The sequence below is a fragment of the Gracilinanus agilis genome, chromosome 2 (assembly GCF_016433145.1).
Source record: "Gracilinanus agilis isolate LMUSP501 chromosome 2, AgileGrace, whole genome shotgun sequence".
Lineage (NCBI taxonomy): Eukaryota > Metazoa > Chordata > Mammalia > Didelphimorphia > Didelphidae > Gracilinanus > Gracilinanus agilis.
In genome coordinates, this window is record NC_058131.1 from 133,823,929 (window position 1) to 133,845,887 (window position 21,959).

Genomic DNA, 21,959 nt, shown 5'->3' on the forward strand with positions numbered 1-21,959 from the left:
GAATGACTAAACAAATTGTGGTATTATAGAAAGGAAATAGAAAGATGGGTTTATGAGAATCTATAGAGATAACAGGCAGATTTCATACAAGAAACCATCCATGGCTGGAAAACTTTCTTCAGAGACTCATTTGAAGTGGCCTAAAAACCTTCCTCTTTTCTATATACAAACTAGACCCAGGGCAAATATCCATATTTCTGCTTTTGAAATGCTGTCTGGTCATGTTCCATTACAAGCTAAAATGTGTAAACCAGCTTTTGTCTCAATGCTGGGAGGAGACATGCAAATAGCTTCCTATATAACATCCTTACAGGAGAAGTTAAAAGAGCTTCATCAAAAGGGATTATTGCAACAATCTGGACCTTTAGATTATTCAATACACAATATTAAACCAGGAGCCTCAGTATATATTAAGAACTTTAATAAGATGTCACTTACACAAGAAAGTTGAAGTGGACTTTTCAGGGTTATTTTAACAACACCTTCTGCAATCAAAATCTTAGAAAAAGAACCTTGTTCCCATATCAAACATGCTCAGAGAACAGAAGGAAACAGTGAAACAGAGACAGATAAATTTAGAAGAAGGAGAAACAGAAACAGAGAAAAAGATAGATTTAGGAGAAGGAGGAGATAGAAAATGATTACTTTGAAAAAAGCTGAAAGCATTCATCAATCAACTAAGACAACAGGCAAAAAGTACATGTGGAGGGGTCAATCTAGCTGAAGAAGAGTTTAAAAAAAAAAGCATCCCAGAGGAAAAGCTAGAAAACAAGACATAAAAACAGGAGAGAACAGAAAGAGGCAGATAACCTACAGCTAACAGGACAGTAGAGACTGTAAGGATTGTGTACAGAAGAGGAACAGACAAGGACTGGAGATGTGTAAGATAAACTGCATCATAAAACGCAAACACTTTCACATGTAGTTGCATCCAACAGGATATACATAGAAGAAGAAACCCATCAGACAAGATGTGAAGAGGAAATCTGAAGTCTAGAGTAAGTATTCCGCATACAACATACACATATTTAGGTTCCATGTTCCACAAATTGTATAATATCTGTATTTTGGAAATGGTCCATATAGATAAATGGATGTCTTTAGAAAAGAATTAAGGTAATAGTTACATACTTAGATCTATAAGGTCTTATCTAAATAGAAGGTCTGGTTGAGATATACTATTTGGATAATATCAGAGAACAGATAGGGATCATGATAAAAGTTAATGTGTAGGAACATACAGTGAATGATTACATATTACACACAAATATATAGAATTTTGTACATATTTGTAAAATAGTTGTAATATAATCTTATGTATATATGTGTATGTGTTGGTGATTACATGTATTTATATATGTAAGATTAGATGTTTATAGTTGCTGCAATACCGAAGGTTTTACAGATTTGAACATATATGTAGATATATGTGGATATATGTAAATATATGTATAGATTATGTAAAATAATGATGTGATTAGTCAAATGATGGAAAAACCTTAAATTTGTAACATAGGATAATTAACAGTTCAATATAAGAAGTTTGATTGTATATATTAGCAAGAGCATTTAGCATAGAGTTGTTTTGAAATTGTTCAGATTGGTTTTTTAAAAGTCATTTTGCATAAGTTTAGTTTTTAATCAGATACATTGTATTCTTTGTAAAAGCTTATGCTCCATTGTGTTTATTGTAATTTTTTCTATTTCTTATAGTTTATGCATTTTTATAATATTTCATTAGATAGAATTGATTTTGTATTAGTATAGCATCATAGTTTTTATAGTAAACAGGTTTAACTTTTGCAATTTATTGCATTTTATATTCTTAGTAGGATATATTTACATTGTTTAGATTGTTTTGAGTTTGCAGATGCTGTGTTGTGTTAGAACTTTGAAGGAGTTTATTGTAAACCCTTTCACCTTCCCTTTCTTTACTTTGTTCGAATCCCTAGAATAGGAAAGTTAATTTAGGAAGTGGTTAGTAAGTATAGATTCTTTGTTATTTGGAAGTTATTTAAGACTAAGGAATAAAGAATCACGGTAAGTTATTGATGTGGAGATAACAAAACCAAAATTTCCCAAATTTTGTGTTTTGGTGTCTGCAAAGGGGTGAATATATAAAAGGAAATAGAAAGAATGGAAAAGTTGTAGAGGATTTGGGCATTTGCAAATGATTTGCAAAGGAGAGCTGGCACACAGGTAGAACCAAAAGGGTTGAGGTTCCGGAATGGTAGGGAACTGATAAGAGGAGACACCAAGATTCCAAAGGGGTGGGTTGATCTCTGGAGACTGATGAGAGTAGGAGCTTCCTTCCTGTGGTCATCTTTGGACCAAGCTAAAGAAAGGAGCTGTGTTCCTGATTCCCTTGGAGGTTTCCCAAATCTCAAGAAGTCTTCCCTGATTCTACTCAGATCCTGTGACCTGTTTCTCAGTTTTATCAACATTTCCACCTATTCTGTATGAGCTGGCAAGGAACCAGATCTCTATTCTGCCTAACAGAGCCTGACCACCAAGCCTCCGGCCTTTTGGCCTTCTAAGCCAACTCATTTGCCTAGACTTTAGAGACCCTGTGTTTATCTCAGTGGACCAGTTAGTGCCAGGCGTATGTAGCTAGAATATTCTTAGGCAGACAGAGCGAATAGAGTAGCCCAATTTATTGGGAACAAAGAGGACCTGTGAGGATTAGGATGGGGAAGGAGTTAGAACTGATAAGAGTTAGGGATCACCAATTTCCCTGGTCCACAACCCATCTTGAGTTACTCAAATAAACAAAGATCTGTTGTTTTTTTGTACAGCCTCTGAGCCTTCAGATAGTGTTGTCTGCAACCCATAGAATGGGGCCTATCACTTGGCAGACCACAATGGGTCTACAGCATTGGTCCAACCTACAACCCGTTTCCTGGAGACTTTACATGGTTCCCACACTTACTAATTTCAGTATGTTATGGAATACTATTGTGCTAAAAGGAATGATGAACAGGATGATTTCAGAAAGAGCTGGGAAAACCTCCATGAACTAATGCAGAATGAAATAAGCAAAACCAGGAGAACATTATACACAAAAAGTGAAACATTCTGGCACAATCAAATGTAATAGATTACTAATAATAGCTATGCAATGATCAAAAACAATCCTGTGGAACTTAGGAAAAAGAATGCTGTCCATATCTAAAATAAGAACAATGGGAGTATCACCTGGTTATATGGGTATATGATTTGGGGTTGTGATTTTAAAAGATTACTCTATTACAAATATGAATAATATGGAAATAGGTTTTAAGTTCTAAGACATGTATAAAGCAATGGAATTGCTTGTCAGCTCCAGGAAGGAGGAGAGAGAGAACCCGAATCATGGAAAAACAGTCTAAAAATAAATTAATTAAATGTGGGAAAAAAAATTTTTTTTTAAAACATCACCTTGTAATGTCTTTAGTCCTCTTTGAAAACGAAGGCTGAGTGGGCAAGTAGGTAGCAGGTAGGGACCCAAGCCCAGAGATGGGAGATCCTGGGTTCAAATCTGACCTCAGATATTTCCCAGCTGTGTGACCCTGGGCAAATCACTTAATCCCCATTACCTAGTCCTTACCTTATGCCTTGGAACCAGGACACAGTATTAATTCTAAGATGGAAGGTAAAGGTTTTAAAAAAGAGAAAAAAAAAGAAAGCAAAGGCTGAAAAACAAGTAACTTACTACTTAGTAACTACTAACTAACTAACTACTAAAGCTTAAGATTGTATGGAGACTTTTGAAATACCCCATACATTGTCAATCACCATCAAACACCTCCTGCTGTGTAGGCATAGGACATGGGAAGCTCAGTTGTTTTTGTTTAATTTTTCTTTTCATAAAAGGGAACATTTATTCAGGGCTAAGGGACAGTATATCCATAAATGACTAGTAGGGAAACAAAAGCCATCAATACATTTTTTTTAAAAGAAAATAATCACAGGGGCAGCTGGGTAGCTCAGTGGATTGAGAGTCAGGCCAAGAGATAGGAGGTCTTAGTTTCAAATCCAGCCTCAGACACTTCTCAGCTGTGTGACCCTGGACAAGTCACTTGACCCCCAATGCCCACCCTTACCACTCTTCCACCAAGGAGCCAATACACAGAAGTTAAGGGTTTAAAAAAAATACTAAAAAAAAAAAAAAAAAGAAAAGAATCAGGAGGCACTGGATATGACAGTTGCTGATAATAAAAAAGTGGGAGGATTTCTTTGTGAATTGAAAAGACCTCCAAGAATTGACACAGAGCTGAAGAAGCAGATCCAGGAGAACATTGTACACAGAGACTGATTCATAGTGGCACAATCAAATGTAACAGACTTTTCTACTAGTAGTAATGCAACGATTCAGGATAATCCTGAGGGATTTATGAGAAAGAAAGCTATCCACATTCAGAGAAAGAACTGTGGGAATGAAAAGAAACACAGAAGAAATACGATTAATCATGTGGTTTGATGGGGAAATAATTGGGGATTTTGACTTTAAAAGATCACTCTATTGCAAATGTGAATAATATAAAAATAGGTTTTGAATAATGATACATGTATAACCCAGTGGAATTGCTTGTCAGCTCCAGGAGAGGGAAGGGAAGAAAGGTGGGAAAGATCATAAATTATGTACCCATGGAAAAATATTCTAAATAAATAATAACAAAAAAGTTAAAATTTTGGAACACCTTAATTAACAATGTCAGATATTTTTATGAGCTAAAATTTGTAAAGATAACACAAAGATACTAAGCCATAGAAATTAGCTATTTCTATGCATGACAAAGGTACTTTTGAGACAAAGATAAGTACTTATATTCTAAATGAAAGTAAAGTTCATAAAATAAATTAAAATGCCAATAAATGCAAGTAATAATAATAATAATTTATTTAACCTTAAGGCTAGTATTTTCAGATATTCTCAAAGAACAAAATACTTAAAATGAAAGAAAAACTGTCCTCCTAGATTGTTTATTACTCATGAGCTATCTCCCCAAGGAAGACCACAAAAACTCTGTGTCAAATTGTTATAATTTCTAAAATATACTAATTATCCTTCTGCATGCATATACTAACAGACACAAGAACAAATGGAAAAAATCTTAGAGAAATACATTGGTATTTTTGTGTATTTATTCTTTGATCTTAACCTACCTCTCACCCAAAAACTACAGTGATTTAGTATGATACAGTTAAGTGTTTACATAATAATTTCAAGATGGAGAATAAAAGGAAAAATTTGTTATCCACAATATACTTCAAAAGAACTGAATATATTTATATGAAACACACAAAGCAAGAATCAACATTTTCCCTTCTAAAGCATGTGGCCAATTTGGTTTGTCCCTATGTGGTAGCTAAAGAACGTAAAATTAAGAGTTGCTGCATCCTTTTAGAGTGATTTTGAACACATAGTCCTATACTGAATAAACACTGAAAATCACAAGCATTGAAAAGGTCTTTGAAATGTGTTCATTGGAAACTGATAAGCAAAAAAAAAATCATAACAGAAATGACTTGATTATCTCATTCTCTCAGAGAGAGATATTTAAATGAAAAACTAGTTCAAATAATTAAAATAGTTCATGAAAGTGGTGGAAACAAAGAATTAGTACGTAAATTAAAGTAAAATCAATGGTTACTAAAAAGGGGAGAAAAGAGAAAGGAACAAGCATTTACTAAGTGCATATTATGCTCAGGAATTATGCTAGGGTTATAAAAATATTATTTTATTTGATCCTCACATCCCTGAGAGGTAAGTACTATTACAATTGAGGGGATTGAGGTAGATGGAAAATATGTGATTTGCCCAGAGTCACACAGCTATTAATAATTTGAGATGAAGTTATTAATTCAGGTCTACCTGACTCCAGACCCAATAGTCTATCCACCATGCCACCTAGCTAGTGAGAATTTTAATTTTAAAATTAAAGGTCATATTAGAAAAATGTTTTTAAAAGTGCCTCAGATACTTCCTGTGTGATGTTGGGCAAGTCACTTAACCCCAAATGCCTAGTCCTTACTACTCTTCAGTCTTGGAACTGATACTTAGTATTGATTCTAAGACGGAAGATAAGGGTTTAAAAAAAAAAATCTACACTTTAATTGTATTATAAAGCAGTGATCATCAAAATAATCTGGTACTAGCTAAAAGCTAGAAGGGTGGAACAAAGAAACAGATGAGGGGTAAAATAGCCTCAGTAATCTTGCGTTTGATAAACTCAAAGATCCCAGGCTTGGGGATAATAACCAACTATTTGACAAAAACTGCTAGGAAAATTGGAAAACACTAAGGCAAATATTAAGTTTAGATTAATATCTCACACCCTATACCAAATGGGTATATAATTTAAACATAAAGACTGATATAAGTAAATTAGGTGAACATGGAATAGTATACTTGTCAGATCAGGAAGGAAAGAATTTAAGACCAAGCAAGAATTGAGATGTAAAACTAATAATTTTTATTATATTAAATTTAAAAGGTTTTGTACAAACAAAATCAATTCAACCAAAATTATAAGGGAAGCAACAATCTGGGGGGAAAATTTTTTAACAAAATTCTCTGCCAAAGGTCCAATTTCTCAAATATATAAAAAACAATTAAGTCATATTTATAAGAAATCAAATCATTCACCAACTGATAGATGGTCAAGAGACAGGAATATGAATAGGCAGTTTTCAGATGAAGAAATCAAAACGATCAATAATCATAAAAAAAAGTTCTAAATCCCTCCTGATTAGAGAAATGCAAATCGAAACAACTGAGGTGCCATCTTACACCTAGCAGAGTGTCCGATACGACAGTAAAGAAAAATAACAAATATTGGAGGGGATGTAGCAAAATTGGGACACAAATGCATTGCTAATAGAGTTGTCAATCATTCTGGAAGGCAATTTGGAATTATGCCCAAAGTTTTAAAAGAACACATGTCCTTTGATCCTACAATAGTACTACTAGGTTTGTATCCCAAAGATATCCCAAAGAGATAAAAAAGAAAAAAATGGAAAGGTTGTGTTTGTATAAAAATATTTATAGCCATGCTTTTTGTAGTGGCAAAAAATTGGAAATGAGAGGGTGTCCCTCAATAGGGGAGTGGCTAAACAAATTGTGGTATATGATGGTGATGGAATACTATCGTGCTATAAGTAATGATGAACTACTTGATTTCTATATGAACTGAAAAGACTTCCATGAACTGATGCGAAGTGAAATAAGCAGGATCAGGAGAACCTTATACACAGTAACTGAAATATTTTGGGATGATCAAATGTGATTGACTCTGCTATAAAAGCAATGCAATGATCCAGAACAACACAGAGGGACTTTATGAGAAAGAATGCTATCCATATTGGGAGAAAGAACTGTGGGAGTAGAAATTCAGAAGAAAACAAATTATTTATCACTTGCTTATATGGATATATGATTATTCTATTTTGAAAAATGAATAATATGGAAGTAGGAGATTTGAGTGATAATATATGTATAACCCAGTGGAATTGCTTGTCAGCTCTGGGAGGTGGGAGAGAAGAGGGGAGGGAGACAACAAGAATCATGTCACCATGGGAAAAAAATTTTTAAATAAAACAAAATAAGCCTACAAAATATAAGCAATGCCTCTCTAATCACTCTCAAATAGCCTAAAAATGAAGCATTTCTTTCCAAGCAGATCAAAGGTGGCTTTTCAAAATTTATATTAAGTATATGTTTTGATATTAATTTTATTCTATTTGTTTTTTAATAAGAGAAGTTCCTTTCTATAGGGCAATTCTTGCCCCTCATTATTCTGGACAGGTGGGAAAGCATCAAAGTACAATAGTTGGGCAGTGAGTTAACCTTTTCAATCAATCAACTAGCATTTATTAAGGGTTTATTTGGGGCAAAAAGTGACAGACATAAAAGGAAAAGGAAATCAAAGTTCCTGACATCAGAGAGCTAACTAACTAATATTGTAGATTTTACTTCATGTATAGAATGTTTTTAAAAATCCAGGTTAATCAACATAAATATAACATGAATGACTGAAGTCACAAAAGTCACCAAAAAGAAAAAAATGGAGAGGCACAATGCACTTTCCCAAGGATGTCCTGCCTTCACCAAGGCTTGTGCTTTTTCACTAGGAAAGAATTCAATCACAGAGCCCAAAGGGAGATTAGATATAGCAGATTGCCCTTTTCCCTTTTTTACCTTGTGTTTCTTCTGACATTACTGTCCTTGCCTTTCCCCATCCAATTCTCCATTACCTCTCTTCATCTTTGCATTTCATGATTAATGTTAGGAAAGATGCATATTGCCATAATTAACACCATATTATAAAGAATTATGTGAAGAAGTGTATTTTCAGCAATCTTTAGTGCAAGAATTTGGTGGTCCTGAGAACCTAACCCTCTATTTACCAAAGGTTATATGCATCAACATTCATGTTTTTTACTTTCAAGCTCTTTTCTAGGAACATTATCCCCACAAAAGGGGAAGATTAACTGGGTACATTCAAGATACAAAAAAGCAGATCCAAATCTAAGTCTTGGAAGGAAAAATACAAGCAGCTGGAGAAACTAAAAAATGTTTTCTTGCATAAGCTCTCATATAGTTGAGTCCTGAAGGAAAGAATTCTAAGCAACAAAAGTGGGATTTCAGTCATGGAAAATAACCAACTCTAGGCACAGGTATGAGAGGTGGAGGAGTCTAGGTAATGAAGAGCAAGTAGGGTAGAAATGTTAGATCACAGAATGCTTAGAGAAGAGTAATATGAAAGAAAATTAGAAAGTTAGAAAGGGGTCAGATTGTGAGGAACTTTAAATGCCTTCCTAAAGATAACAAGGAACCCACTGGAATTGACTAAGTTACCTGTTTGTAGAGAGAAGGGGACATATGTAGAGAGATATTATAGAGATTAAAAGTGACAAGATTTGGCAACTGACTACACATATGAGGTGAGTCAGTGACTAGTTGAGGATGAGGATCAGGTTACAAATTTGGGTGATTAGATGGATGGTGCTTTCCTTTATAATAATAATGACTTTGGAAGTGGAAGGGGAATGAGTTCTTTGTATATTTGAAATGAGCGGTCTATAGGATATGTTGAAAAGGTAACAACCTGGCACTTAGGAGAAATATTAGAGTTCTATATGTAGATCTGGGAAAGATGTACATAGAAATAATGATTGAATTCATGTGAGCTGATGATATTACCAAGTGGAAGGATACAGAAAAAATAAGAGGAGAGGTTCCAGGAGAGAGACTTGGGGTACAGCAACAGTTAATGGTGATGACAGATCAAGTAGCAAATAAGGAGACCAAGAAGAGGGAGTCTTCCCTCTTCCCTGGGCAGAGAAACAAAAAACAGGAGTCTTTCCAAAACAAACAAAAATGATAATATTTCTTTTAACTTGGTTTCTAGGACTATGAAATATAACCACTATGAGCTCCACAGAAAATAACACTAAATCACAAAAACCACTTCATTAATATTTGGAGTTGTGCTTTGGTGAAATGAAAACGAAATACCTATTGTAAGCTCTTAGAAATGAAGAATCATTTACTATTTTGCTTTTTATCAATACCCTAACAAGGCCTCTCCTAGTCTAGTGCACATAGAATTAATCAAACAATCAATGGTTGATGATCTAATTTATTTATATATTTTAAAGGAGAAGTCCCAGTTAATCAAGTAATATATCCAGTATCATTTCATGATTCAACTGCTGATTTTGAACATCATAACAAAATATGTATTGAAGAACCATTCATATGCATCAACAACTAATCAAAATAAAGAAATTGACTATGAATCATGCTTCCTTTTTTGGTTAACCTGGATTTTTAAAAACATTCTATACATAAAAGAAGTAAAACCTGCAACATAAAGCTTGGGAGATAAAGAACATTTTTTATTTCTAACAAATTCTGTCAACACTGAAAAAGGAAGTAGCCCAAACAATTCTATACGGAAAAAAGTGCACAGAAATCAAAGTAAGCTAAGAAAAATATAAATACATATAACAGAAAAATATAATTTAGATAAAATAATGTTTAATAAACTTGGAACACTGAATAGTCTTCCTTTGAATTTTTGCACAAGCTGAAATATACAATATTAGTCTTTTAAAATAGGACAGAACTCCTTTATGTACATTTAAGGAAAGGTCCTTCTTTGTCTTCTGAATCGTCCACATTTCTAGGTTACAAAGTAGAATTTCAAAACACTTCATAAGAAGATAATTCATGAGAAAAATGAAATTTTAAACTTTTATATTTGATCATAAACAGTAAATGAGTTCTTCAAAATTCAACTTGACAGATGATATAATGAAATAAAAAGGTTTGGAAGCAATACTATTTGTGAAGCAATATGAATGCTTTATCTCTTGAGATATTGTAATTCATTTAGAGAAAAACTTTAAAAGGGAGATGAATATAAATTCTGGGAAAGTAAAAACAGAAAAACTCTAAATATTAATAAATATAGGCAATAGTGGACATTTCCTATAATATTTATATATAATAATATCTCCTAAATAATATAATATTTGTATACTACACATAAACCACTACAATTGTCTCTCAGACTGTTTTCTGTGGCAGTAGATAAGCTCTACTTAAAATTCTAAGTGCCTGGCCATGCCTACTAACCCATTTTCTGATTCTCAGAATTCTGAAACATCAGTGACAAACTTATGATAGTTGTATAACTCTGATACAATTCAATAACTAATTTATGTGCAAAGTTGGTGTGGCATGTATCACGGCATGAGAGGTAGAAGAAACAGAAACACCCAATCCAAATTTACATGCCTTCTTCTTTTCCAGTGACTCTATATAGTCATATAGCCAATTCTCTTAAGCTAGCTCTAACTTCAGCTCTTAATAAAAAATACAATTCTCCATGTATATAGAATAGCTCGTGTCCCACCATGATAAACCAGATCAGCCTCAAAACTCACTTGGAAAAACCTAATTGGCTTTGAGGACAGCTGTTTTGCAGGATAATAGGAAATACAGAAAATGCATGAGACATAAGGAATGCAGATTTAAAATAACTTAACTTTAAACCCAATCCAGATGAAATGTAAATTATTTCTTTGCATTTCAAGGTATATACTTAACATTTGCAATAAAGACCATAGAAAGGAGAATAATGGGTCAGTTAATAAATCATAACTTTGCTTACAATTTCAAATCTAACACCTTTGTGCCTTGATTACAAAGGCCATTAGTGAGAATCAATAAATAAAACTAAGCTTAAATTCCACAAATGTTTGAATTTCATAATCCATACTTGAGAGCCAAGATCAATCAACTATTTTAAATGGAAACAATTCTGATCAAGAAGTAAATGTAGCAAATGAATTAACATTTGATCTTTGGAATTCAAGTATACATAAGCAAAACTCATAAATTTGTTCTTTTTTCCATGTGGTAGGTACACACATACCAAAGTAGTACCTTTACCACTCTTAAGACTTTATAATAAACACAAAACACACTGCAATGTGGGGCACCCACAGAAAATGACAAAATAATGATTTTCTTGGGTTTGCTTTAAAGGATTACTAAGTAACATAAAAGTAAATTCTGCTTACATTTGACCATATTAATCCAATTCAAGACAACAAGCATTTATTAAGTTTTTCCTATGGACAAATCATCCTGCTAGGTGCTAGAAATACAAAAGGAAAACTGAAAAACACTGACTCAATTCTAAGTTTAATATATTCTATGGGATATCTCATTTAAAATGAATAGTTACATGGCAAAATAAATTGAGGAGGAGAAATACTAATAATCACATAGATTAGCAAAGGGTTCACAGCCCTAAATCCTGGACAATAGAGATTCTAATAATAAGAGAAGTAGAATGGGAACTTAGGTTGTTATTGTAATATTTTCAAAGTTCTTTAAAAACCTCCTCAATTGAGCCTCACAACTACCTTGTGAAGCAGATGCTATTATTATCATTATTGTACAGATGAGAAAACTGAGACTCATAAAATCTATGCTACTTGACCCCAGAATTAGCTACTGTTGCTGATGCTACTGCTACTACTACTACTAACTACTACTTACTACTACTCCAACCACAACAAAATAGAAATGAACTGAGATGACATAAATACAGGAAGAATCCCAATAACATGAGCAAAGCAACATTAAAAATAGAAGAAAAAATATATATATATATATACCAATATTATCAAATTCTAGAATGCAACATTTAAAAGAATTCATTTTAATTTTTATACTGGGAAAATAAGTTGTATAACATAGATAATATGTGATGAGATGAGATGGAGTTGAATATTGAACTCTTCATATTCCTCATAAGCAAATTTTCCTTTCTATGGAAGAATAAGATGCAGGAATAAAATAGAGACATTAATTGGAAAGGATCTGGCTGGCATATGGTATTCACCCTGTAATATGCTATTATGGTTTTTTTCTCTTCCTGAAAATTGGTATGCAATTGAAATCACTGTATTTAGCTCAGATTTAAATGTTGAACAAGTATTATTTTTCATTTTGTCAGATTTACATTGAATGTTGAAAATAAAAGGTTAACTACGACAATGACATCCTAGTTGTTTTTCTTTTCTTAATATTTTATGCTTTCATCTCACAAGGTTATATTATTCAAACACAGCATGTTGAAAGGCATATAATTTAATAAATTATTTCTTGACTCTGTGAGGGAAAAGGACATAGGAGAAATTTAGGGCATAAATAAGCAAAAGATAATAAATTTTTAATTCCCTTGACTTTTGTTTTAACTACAAAGATAGGTCAGCGATCATAGAGAACATTAGTAGATACAAAAAGAAAGATATTTGTTCTTTTCTATCGTTTCCCCCACATGGTGATAAATTTTCTAATCAAATATAGGTAATAATTTCTAAGTCATGTTTAACATCAGGATCAAAAATAGTTCACATTTTAGTAGGCTTTGAAGTTTAAAAAGTGCTTTTCTCTTAACCATGCTGTGAAGTAGGCTCTGATATGAACATCATTATTCTCAATCTATACAATGAGAAAACTTGTTCAGAAAGAATTGCCCACAGGTCCATAAAACAAATAAGCTGTAGATCTCAAACTAAGAATTTTGGGCTTTTAAGAGTAATACTCATCCCATTATGCCATGATACCTTAGACTGATAATTTCATTATCTTATCTTTATGCATCTAAAGTTCTATTCCAGTGCTTTTTCAAAATATAAAGGTGGGTTCTGAAATATCAACAGAGAACAAGCAATGGCATATTGTATCCAAATGTGATGCTTGGAAAATAGTCTAGGTAACATTTTTGGCTAAGAACCAACCTAAATTCCTGAAATTCTCACATGGATGGATTAATGGATAGATAGATGGATGGATAGACTGATAGAGATATGTAAATATCTAGATCTACATCTCTAGTAACATATATAGAGCTATATATGCATATATATTCAAATATATGTGTATTTAATATCAATATAATTGGTTATAGCAATTTATTAAGCTGTTATGGTAGTAACCGCAATAGTAAAGTTAACTACAGAAATAAAGTCACTGCTCTTAGAGAATACTGAAAAATCTTAACACAACCATACATCATTAATTTATTATCAGTGCTATTGGAATGGAGATACTATCCTTAAATAGCAAGGATCAATAACACAAACTGAGAAGATTTTCCTAATTAACATAACACTGACTCCTTTATTCTCTAATACGTCAGGATTTATATAGTCTTTTTCCATAATACTAATTTGTACTCATTCATAGGTTGCTTTTTACTTGTCCTTAAAACATATCTTTCAGGGCAACTAGATAGCTCAGCAGAAAAAAATCAGGGTTGGAGACTAGAGGTCCTGGATTCAAATATGGCCTCAGGCATTGCCTAGTTGTGTGACCATGAACAAGTCATATAATCCCAATTGCCTAGCCCCTACTGCTCTTCTGCCTTGAAAGATATTTAGTACCAATTCTAAGACAGAAGGTAAGAGTTTAAAAAACAATATATCTTTTAGCAAATCATCAAATGCAGAATAAGCTGTTTGAAAAGAACTGGTAAGAAGGCAGCAAAGCTTAATGGAAAGAGCACTAAACTCAGAGTAAGAAGCCCAGGGTTTGAATCTTGCTTTGAGAATTTATTGTAACATTCTAGGAAAGTAATTTAATCTTTCATAAACCTCAATTTTCTCATCTGTAAAATGATTATGAAAATAATACATCACAGTTTGGTTTTGAGAACTGAAATGTACTTTGTAAACTTTAAATCACTATATAAATGTGAAGTATAACTATTAAATAATGTCCCTCTATAAAGAAAAAATTATAAATTTAAAAGACCAAAAGTCTGATTCAATGTCTATCACGTTGTCTATCACGACAAGATGTTATACACTATATAGACATATTTAAATAAATATGATGCCCATTGTAGTAAAACAAATAATAACTAAACAAATAAATATCCTGATGTAACTTGTAGTATACAGAATTGGGGTCATATAGTTTTTTCTAGCTTTGGCTGAGTTCCAAAAGCGGTTAGGCTTTTGGAATCTTGAGGAGAAAAGGCAGTTGACTGGATCTTCCGTGGAGGGAGGTTGTGAATCAGCTGAGCTGTCTCAGACCTAACTTTAATAGTGAAATTTAGCCTAGCTTTGACATATTTAATTAAGAAATTATTATTTAGATAAATCCTTTATATCTTCCTTTCCTATACCACCCCTGCCTTCCCTCCCTTACCTTAGTGTCAGTGGAGTTAATAAGGAGTGTAATTAGAGAGGAGTTAAATCTGTGAAGGGTTACCTAATTGACAGCCTTAGTTATAGTTGATCAGTCATCATTTATTCCCTTTAGATAGTACCTAGTAAAAACTGAGTTTAAGGCAGGTCCTTATTCAGACTCCATCTTTACTTCCCTTCCCCACCTGAGGTTCCTGAGACAACTGATAGGGCTTTCCTTTGATCCACTTTCCTAACAACCATCCTTCAAACAAAATAAACCCCTTTTGTGTTTCAACAACCTTAATTAATATAATTTGTCTGTTAGTTATCAAGTGGGAAGAAGAGGGAAAGAGAAAACATACTCTGGCTTAGAGGGAAGCTGAGGCATCCATCTTGAAGGAAGGTGTTACTTCAAAATAGGTCCCTTCCTGTGAAATTAACTAAAGCCTGTTTGTTAATTTCAGTCTAGTCTATTTCCCTCAGCTTGTGTTTCAGTCTAGTCTATTTCCCTCAGCTTGTGTTTGAGTCTAAGAGCCAGTCTGTAAGCCTGCTGTGTTTGTCTGTTTAGTTTAACTTCTCTTCTCCCTAAAAGATCTCTATTTCCCTTTTGTGTTATACTCCTGACTTCAGTCCTATTATACCCTGAATCTCCTTCAAGCCCAGCCTGCCTATAACTGAGATTACCCACTTAGCAAGTCTCCTACATTCCTCCTTTCAATTTCCCTTATCCCAAACACCTTTCCTCAAATTACCCACATAACAAACTACATCATTTTAATGCTATAATTAACCATTTCAGCTTTATACTATCTTCTCTATAATACTAGGTCTCTTTCCCCCTTGCCTTTTCATCATTCATTCTTTTCCAAACTATCATCATCAACATTCTCTGTCCCTTCTCACATGCTGTTGAACACCACTAGAGAAAGTCACCCAATTTCAATGAAATGCACATTTTTGTTATCCAATCTCAAATGAACCCTCAGTGTAGCATAGCAATATTTTTGTGTTGCTCCCTGAGTAATATCATATTAAACTTGTTCTGAGATTCTTCTCCCATGAAGATAACTGCATGACAGAATTAAACAGCCTACAAAAACTCCTTTTTGGCGGAGGAACTCATCTCAATTTTTACCAAGAAAATTAAAGTCATCCATTTTGAAATCCTTTCTCTCTACTAAGCTTTATCTCAAAACACAATTGTTATTCCCAACCCCACCTCCAACTCTACCTCATTTTCTTATGTTTCATTATGGTACCTAAGAAGGTCCTATCTTCATCAAGGATAACTCATACACTTGTATTTTTTATCAAATCCTCTCCTCTGAGAAACATGTTTTTATTGATCAACTCCCCTTTCCAGCTACAATCTTCTCTTTATCCCCTGATTCTTATCACCTACAAACATGCCTGATTCTCCCCTAAATTATTAGCCTAAATCTCTGCTCCTTTTCACAGATAAACTCTTAATAAGAAAAAAATTTTAAGTACATTCACTTCCTTCACTTCCTCACCTCACAAATCACTTCTAAACACCTTGTAATCTGACTTGAGGCTACACAATTCAATATAAACAGTCAAATGCCTCTCCTCTCTTCTGTGTGAACTTTTGATGATACATTACTTTCCTTTATGTACTCTAGAGTTCAACTATATTAGTCTATTTGCTGTTCTCTACACCCATGTGCTGTGTAAGGAAAAGATGGCACAGAGAAGGTTTGGAATGTTGGGAAAAGCAATGTAAAGTTGAAAATACCTTGTACTCCCTTTAAAACTACATTACCCATAATTCCTTGAGCCCTTGCCTATTGGTTGTGAGTTAAAACTACATTACCCAAACTCCTTTTCACCATAAGGCCTTTAGCCTTTTTCCTATTGGTTGTGGGTTTCGCGGGCTGTTTTTGATATGGTGATGGGAGAGAAGGCACCATGGTGAAGGGTGAGTGAGGTTCTTCCCAAGGGCTTTTTAAATAAAATAAAATCCTTATAAATATCATACTTTGGAGGCATTGAATACGATCTTTACAGCAACCTGAGTTACAGGAGTGGCAGTTGGAAGAGAAGCAGAGGTTTGTGGGGGAGAGAACCCTGGGAATTTCTTCATCTCTGGACTCTGTGGGAGACAGAGGACTTTTACCCGACCTGTGGAGTCAAATGAGACTACCTGAGGGTTTCCCTGGATATCTCTTTCCCTGAAGACTTAATAGTGTTCCTGCTTCTTACATATAACATTGAAGAAGAATTTAAACATCTGCCAGCAGCTGGAAAGGGTCTGTGGACCCAAATAGCTTACTGGGCCAACCTTGAAGACTCACTGTCCTGTCCTGTGCCAATTGAGAGAGGCCCTCATAATCCTATCTGTCTATAGTTTAGTGTAGTTAACAGATAGAGGAGAGGGAGTAAGAGAGATCCCGGCCAAAGCCTGAAGGCTTGGCCAGGCACCAAGGACCTGATTTGTTATTGTGACAGTGCAGGGCTTCCTAACCCCACTCACTTCACCCACCTTATTCCTTCAATATAATAAACTATCTTGTTAATAAATAGCAGTCAGATAAAAGTTTCTTAAAGGGATACAGTGTAAATAGAGGGAATTGGGGGAGACTGTCTATCAAGCTTTGGTTACACAAAATCCAAGGCTGCCAGTCATTCAGTCACTCCCTGGCAGGGCTGGGTTCAGTAAGAGTTTCTTGGGGACCAGGCATTTAAGTTAAGTCCTGGAAAACAGTCTATACCCAAACCCAAAGAAAGCCCTTAACTGAACAATGGCTCCTGTCTATCTCTGTCCACTATACCATTCACAGAGATAACCTCTTAAAACCAGCAAAGTAAAGGTGAAGAGTTCCCTAAATAAGCTTATCACACTCACACGCCTATCCATCCAATAACATCTTTGGGACATCAAAATCATCTTTACAGCTAACTCCATCCCTTTACAATGGCTGACACTCAAATATGGAATATTCTTTTTCACCTCCACCTCTTGGTATACATTAATTACTTCAAGAATAAATTCAACTGTCACATCTGCAGTAGAATCTTGCAAGTCCTACTCCCCACCCTTAAAATGTCTTCTCCTCTAAAGTTATTTTTTAGCAATCAACTCTGTTATTTTAGATTTACCTTTATCTTGTTATCATCCACATTACTCTTCTTCTTAGTTGTCTTTGCCAGATGATCATCCAAGTTCCACTCTTTCCATCATTATATCCCAAAACTATGTCCTGGGATCTCTTTTCCTTTGCATTGGGTTCACATTGTTCTCATGAGTACAATTATCATCTCTAGAAAGATAACTCCCAAATCTATGTAACTAGTACTTATTGCTCGGCCTAGGTAGACAATCTCACCATGTCCAAAGTATAACTCATTATCTTTTTTTTTTTTTTAAATTCCCTAGCTTTTTTATTTCTGTGGAGTGCACCAACAATATTAAGTTTCTGGTTATTCAGGTTTACTACATTGGAGCCATCCTTGATTTGCCTCATCCTCCACATTCAATAAGATGCAAAGTCTTGATTTTACCTCCATAACAAATTGAAATTTATATTCCATATATATATATGTATATATATATATATACACCAAAAATATTTTAGGCCTACTTGCCTATACAAGACAAATTTTTGCATTGGATGTCTCCTATGCCCAGAATGCTCTCCCATTTTATATCTACCTCCTTTAGATACCTATCTCCATTTTCAAGATTTAGCTCAAGTGGCACATGCTATGAGAAGTCTTTTCTAACTATTCCAAATTGTTAGAGCTCAACAAAAATTACTTCATGTTTACTTTGTATATATTTATGTTTGCTCATTTCTTGATAGGCTGTTTTCCCCTCGTAATATAAAAACTCTTTAAAAGAAGGGGATATTTTGTAATCCTAGCACCTAACACAGTGCCCTAGTACATAGTAGGTACTTAAAAATGCTTGTTGAATCATACGGATATTCTAATATGCAGTTAACTATTCAAAAATATGCAATTTACATATATTATACTACATTGACATTGCAAACAAACATTAGTTCAAGTGCCTTCTGAGTAGTAAAAAGTAAATTCTAAGAAAGGTAAAAATCATATATGCCCCTTAAAATATTTCACAATAATTATAATTTATACAATAAATTATACTTGTTTCAAACACCTCCTAACCTTTTCACTTGATTGTCTTCTTTTCTTTAGTTGAATGAGATCTGTTTCCACCCTTTCTGCCAGCTCTAACTTCCTCTTGTTTCTTTTAAAGGCTGCTAGACTGAATCCTATAAAAATATTAAAAGCATATTAAAATTATGTTTAAAGAATAGTCAGTTACTCAAAACTAAAGAAACAACATTGATTATTTGGAAACATTACACTCCTAGAAATTTTGCACACCACTGTAATCTAGCTAAATGAAATACAGATTTTATTCATTTTTTTTAACATAAGAAGTTTTTCAACTCAAAAGCATTGCCGCAAATTAAGGAATAATTTTTGCAAAGGAGAAATAGAAGTGAATCTGCTTTCTGACTATGATACTGAGGCAATAGATGGCTAAAATGAGAATTCAGTTCTCTTAATACTTCTGAATGACTTCAGACCAACAAACTTGTCTGTCTGACCCGAATTATTTTCCAGTAGTTCATAGTTTATCATTTATGGCTCTTTGAAACACAGAATACCCACTGAAATATAGACTGTTAGATCTTAACATCCTTTTTTCTGTAAAGAGTACCAAAATCCTTTTAGTCTCCCAGTTTTATATTTGGAATCATGCTAGACATTTCTATTTTTTTTTTGGTAAAGATATTTCATTTTACTAATTAAATATAGTAACAATTTTCCACATAAGTTTACTGAAGTTATATGATCAAAATTGCTAGACATTTCTCTTTCTGTTACCCTGCCCCACAAAGCTAATCAGCGCCAAGTTTTGTCCATACACCCTCCAAAAGTATTTCACATCCATACCTGGTCCTCTCAATTCACACCACAATCATTCTAGTTCAGCCCACCATTACCCATTACCTAAGCTGTGGGATCTTTCCCCTAAATAATACAACAAAGGTGTTTCATAACTAAAATAGAGTGATCGTGTCATTTGCATGCACAAAAACATTCAGGAGCTCCTTAATGCCTATAGGTTAAAATACAAATTTCAGTGTTTGGCAATTAAAATTCTTCACAATCTAGCTCCAGCCAATCTTTCTATACTTATTTCACAACACTAATTTTTATACATTTGAAGCTTCAGCTATACTACCTACTTGCTATTCCCTGTACAAGACATGCCAATCTGCACTTTGTTGCTTTGTGCAATTTGCTCCATACCTGGAATGCTTTTCCACCTCTAATCCACCTCTTGGAAACCCTTGCTTCCTTCAAATCTCTAGCTTATGAGTACCACCTCTTATGTAAATCCTGACATGATTTCTCTGATTTCTTAGTACTATCTCCTTTTAAAAAATAGTACTTTATCTTTAAATTTACTTATCTACATATATGTTGCTTACTTACAGGAGTATATAAGGTTCTTCAAGGGAAGAAACTGTTTTTTAATATTGTTTCACATCTTCAGTAGCTAATACAGTGACTGCCAGAATATAACAAGGACTCGATAAATGCTAGTTAATAAAATTGAATAGACCATAATAATACTATCTTTCAAAATTCTACTACATGAAACAAATTTGATTTTGTAAAATATATTGTGAGAACAAAATACACACCAGTAACAATAAAAGATGACTAGATGGCACAGTGGATAGAGCCAGGATCAAATTTATGTGGTCCTGAATTCAAATCTGGCCTCAGACACTTCCTAGTTTTGCCACCCCAATTGCGTAGACCTTACTGCTCTTCTGCCTTGGAACTGACACTCATTATCAATTCTAAAATAGAAGGTAAGGTTTTTAGAAGATAATAATAATAATTAAGTTATTGAAATACAGTAGAGTATCTGTGGTTCTGCTTTCTACAGTTTCAATTATCCACCATCAATTATGAAGCATGACAGGTCTGCCTAGGATTTCAGTTACTCTGGCCAGAAGTCAGACCTCAGCAAGGTCTCTCCCCACCCTTCTCTCTTCTGCTTTCACTTTCACTGTGGGGGAGAAGTGTGCTAGATGAGCAGAGAGGCAGGAGCAAATAGAGAGAGCACATTTAAATAGGGTCAACAGGTGATTACTTATATCCATGGTTTCAGCCTTCTATAGAAAGTCTAAAAATGTATCCTCCACAGTTGAGGCCCTACTGTATTCATTTTTATCTTTGTAAATTCTATTTTACATTATAATCAATGAGTCAAATATTAAAGTTTTAATAGTGCATATAGCAATAAAAACTATATATTTTAATATATATTTATTTATATTTATATATACTTTAGAAGAAACAATTGGGAACAGTTGTTTTTTGAAAAGTGACTTCTTGTGTCCAAATAAAATATATCCATAAAAAATTATTCCTGTACTATACCTATCATATTACCTCCATGATGAAATTCCTATTTCACATGTACTTAGCAATTACAGTGTCTCTTGAGTGAAATGAAAGAACAAAACAATCACCTTCCCATTCTTCTGAATCTAACCAGGGAGTCAAAGCATGTTCATAAGAATGGACTTTGAAATACAAATCAAAACTAAATATAAATTAATATAGCTGAAACTGAATGCATTGTGGTAGGGACTAAATGTAAAATTTGTTGAAGTGAGTATGTCATTGTTAAGAGAAACACAAAATAAGGTTAATTCAAATGAGACCAACTTCATGAGGCATTTTTAAGTCATAGTAAACTGGCTAGCAACATGAAAATAAAAATATGTAAAGGAATCAATGAATCAAGCATAATTTATTAAGTGCTAACTATTTGCCAGGCACTATGCTAAGGTTTGGGAATATTAAAAGAAGGAAGATAGTCCTTGTCCTGAGAGAGCTTAATATTAAATGGGGGGAGACAAAGTAAAACTATTTAATCTACCTAAGGAAATAATTAAATAGGCATAACTTTCAGTAAATAACAGACAACAAATGAGTAAAAGAGCAACAGGTACTGGAAACAATAGTCATACATGCCAGGATGCCAAATTTTAATGACTGCCAGAAGAAAGGAGTACAAAATGAAAGATTTAAGATGAAAAGATGATTAATGGTCCCAGTGAATAACAGAGAGCCAGAATCTAAAGGAATAACATATAAGACCTAAGGAAGGAAAATTACAAGGAAGAAGAAAATATGATAGTCAATAATCCAAAAGAACCAATTTAGGGGATGCTGAG

General features: G+C 33.7%; 1 protein-coding gene across 2 annotated transcripts in view; it reads right to left on the bottom strand.

Annotated features, from left to right (window-relative positions):
* Nucleotides 1–21,959, bottom strand: part of TASP1 (taspase 1) — a 282,501-nt gene that overhangs the window by 176,567 nt on the left and 83,975 nt on the right. The window contains exon 7 of one of the 2 annotated variants that reach the window (XM_044663408.1): nt 18,853–18,959. The exons of the other annotated variant lie outside the window; for it this stretch is intronic. Within the exon in view, the coding sequence (XP_044519343.1) occupies nt 18,853–18,959 (107 nt within the window). The remainder of the gene's footprint in view (nt 1–18,852; nt 18,960–21,959) is intronic. 2 annotated transcript variants of the gene reach the window in all.